The following is a 3,266-nucleotide window of genomic DNA, read 5'->3' on the forward strand; positions in this document are numbered from 1 at the left end:
ATGTTTGGCACCAGCTCAGGTAACACCATTGCATGGGAGAGAGATGTAAACGGGGATATACTGACTGGTTTAAAGGTGGCTTAAGCGTGATAAGTCTTGACATTCTAGGCTGGAGTGTAGATGATTGCATGTCTCATCTCAAGAGGTTTGCTGGAAAAGCCTTCGACACTCGAGGCTCCCATATCCTACGCCTACTCTCGAGGATTCCGGTAATCTCTAGTGTGACTCGGTTGTTCTGCTTCATCTACGCAGTGCTGGTCGACCGCAAATACCCGGCCGATGGTTTGGAAGAGCTACTCATGAATACCTACGGCCGTGAAAGGTCCATTACAGACGTTTCTGCGGCCACGGAAATGGGGTCCCAGGTAGGTATCACACTGACGAATGCCCTTGATGGTAGTGTTTATATCGCCACAAACTACAACGGGGTGGGCAGACGGCCCTACAATCTTGGTGAGTCAAGAACTGAATCCAGGCTACGAACGCTAACCTTGAATAGACTACTGCCACCTGAGCTCAGATGACGGGCATCAGCAGGTTAAGTGGTGGGAAGTGTGAGTGAGTTTTGCCCAGCTTCTACGACTAAGGACTAAATCTTGGCAGCTTGCGATGCGCAACAGCAGCGCCGTTGTAAGTTCAGCCGCTATCAACGTCCGGGAGCTGAATTGACGAGAATGCAGTTACTTCAAACCAAGACGCATTGGCGATCTTGGAACTTTTCAGGATGGTGGCCTCGCATTCAACAACCCCGCTTCCATTGCGATTCGCGAGGCTATTGCTTTGAGCCCGGACGCAGCCGAGCCCAGCATTGTAGTCTCTCTTGGAACAGGCTCCTCTTCTTCGAACCCCGAAGGCGAGTCTTCAAGTATTCTGGTTGACAAATTTCCCTTTAGGCTTTCGAGGGCTCTATGGAGACAGACAAGTTCCAAGACGGCTTGGAACCACCTTTTGGGTCACCAGAAAGCCGGTGATCGCACGAATTTCTTTAGGTTTGATATTGAATTTGAGGAGAAGGAACCGTTGTTAGATGACGTAAACAAGATGGAGCATGTCAGACAAACCGCTTGCCAGACGATGACAGGATCACCAAGCCTTCACCGCTTATCTCGTCATCTTCGAGCAGAGCTCTTCTTTTTCGAGCTAGATGACTCATTGCCACCTTACTATTCTAATGGCGCCTACCAATGTACGGGTACAATTTCGTGTAGGCTTCGAGCAATGACGCTTGAGTATGAGGCTTTCATGCAGCAACTCTGGCAAAAGACGGCATCTTTCCGATTAGGAGGACAGATATTGGGGATTACCTGCGAGAACATACACGCGAACTTCAGCCACAAGGTTTGTTTTTCTTTGCCGAGTCCGAAACATCAATTCGCAATAAAACTGGCAGAACGAGACGGCGATTCATTTGATATCAGCGGGTCTCCGTTCACGCTCGACTGGTTGATGCAAAGACAAGGGTTAAACTCCAAGTTTGGTACCTCCGATCACCGGAAACGTAAGTGTTCAAGCGTCCCAACGCGGTTGCAGAGTAAGCGCCGGAAGTTCCGGTGATAAGGGATTTATCACGAAGGTGATACACCTAGATATTGTTTCCTTTTAATTGCGTGTAGATTTTCTTTCCATTTAGTTGCAACTAGAGAAGGCCACTTGGTCAGCGAGTGTTCCCGATGGCAGAGGCTACATGCGCGCCTGTCCACTCTATAATAACTTCTCTTACCTAGAACTCGCGCCTTTGCGTAATAAGAATGCATAAATTCTCGCTTTCAGGACGACTTTAATATCTAGCACTTGAACCATCGTGCCATGCGACTCATCATTGCTAGGTGAACGCTCTCAAATCCGCTGGCAACTGGCAGCCCAACGCTACTGACCCGAAGGCCTCAGGAGGAGGAACATGATTCACATTTTACAATAATATGATTGTGTTTGATATTAGCTATGCCTGAGCGGCAGTGATCCCGTGGCTGATAACTTCTAGTCTTCGACCCGCCAGTGCGCTGGTGCCCGACCCGACCGTTCCATTTCGGTTAAAGCTTGATGCAGTGGTTCTAGAGACCGGAAGGGTTAAAGCTGTGCTCCTGGTATGGGGAGTGATGCTTAACTCCGTGCATTTAGTCCGTTTTGAACAGAGAAACCAACTACATGAATGCTATGTACGTTTGCAATCTAATAAATACAATACGTTTGGGCCATTTGACCAGAAACGGGCAGGTCTCAGGTTAGGTAAGGCATAGCGGCATGGTTCATACTTCATTCAATAGGTTCGAAGCACCTTATGGCCTATATGCCCAATATCTAACATTTCTCCTTAACGGCCCCTGGCTGTGTTCTGCTCAAGTAACCTAGTCATAACAGCTTTCCATCGCGGCTCAGAAGCCTATCACCGCCTCGGTCATCATTACAACCAAATGCAGCCTATCACCGCCTCTGCCATCACTACAACAAAGTGCAGAAATGATATGACGGCTAGGCTAATGGACCCAGTGTACGCAAAGCCTCGATGAAGAGTACCGCCTGTGAGATCTCCCAGATCTAAGCCGTTTGTATAGATACTCATGACAATCCCTGCGAAGGAACAGAAAGCAGCTAGTCCCAGGCCGCTTATGATAATGTTTATGAGGCTCTTTAACGGAAACACAAAGCCCAAGGAGCTCGCCACGGAGATGATCGACGAAACTAAAATGAGGATTACTCCAACACTAAGGAAAACTTGTAAAGATGGAATGTGGTGTAGTATTCCTTTCAATGGTTTAACCGTTGTCGATATATCCGTAATTTTATCAAACGCGTTACCGTCCTCCATTGGGAACTCTACACAGTCTGAGCGACTGTCGAATTCGACACATCCGTACTTGGTTCCGACACTGCATGCTTTTGGAATGAGTCCGTTGATAAAAGTCTCGCCCGCCGCAATGGCACTAGTAGCCTTGTTTTTGATATCGTCTGCAACTTTCGTAGCTCGAGCAACTGCCGAAGTCGCTTTGTCGGCAATATCACCAGCATCATCTACGACGTGCGTTGCCTGTGCATGAATGCTCTGGATGGGGTTTGGAAACCCCCGGATGAAGACGTCTCGTTCAAACTTCATTTCAATCAGCATGGGGTGTACACGAAGGTATCGTAAGGGATGATACCGAGATCTTGAAAATGCCCTCCTTTTCGTTTTTGGTGTCGGAAAGCAGCTTCAGAGTGAAGACGAGGAGGGATATTATCAGGAAGCCGTGAATCAGAAACAGAATGATAGATTTAATTCTTGAGAACAT

The 3,266-nt window shown here is 47.9% G+C and overlaps 2 protein-coding genes across 2 annotated transcripts; one reads left to right on the plus strand and one right to left on the minus strand.

Annotated features, from left to right (window-relative positions):
- On the plus strand, positions 1–1,901 carry MRS44_013560 (uncharacterized protein; the record flags this gene model as incomplete). Its single annotated transcript, XM_065617030.1, has 6 exons — positions 1–19; positions 76–453; positions 500–554; positions 604–630; positions 681–1,338; positions 1,827–1,901. 6 exons carry the CDS (start codon positions 1–3, stop codon positions 1,899–1,901), a joined length of 1,212 nt encoding a protein of 403 aa, XP_065473102.1.
- A 790-nt stretch (positions 1,902–2,691) lies between these two features.
- On the minus strand, positions 2,692–3,266 carry MRS44_013561 (uncharacterized protein; the record flags this gene model as incomplete). Its single annotated transcript, XM_065617031.1, has 3 exons — positions 2,692–2,702; positions 2,797–3,085; positions 3,138–3,266. The coding sequence occupies 3 exons, from the start codon at positions 3,264–3,266 to the stop codon at positions 2,692–2,694; spliced, it is 429 nt and encodes a 142-aa protein (XP_065473103.1).

The sequence above is a fragment of the Fusarium solani genome, assembly GCF_023522795.1.
Source record: "Fusarium solani strain SB1 chromosome Unknown bctg00000009, whole genome shotgun sequence".
In the NCBI taxonomy this organism is placed as follows: domain Eukaryota; kingdom Fungi; phylum Ascomycota; class Sordariomycetes; order Hypocreales; family Nectriaceae; genus Fusarium; species Fusarium solani.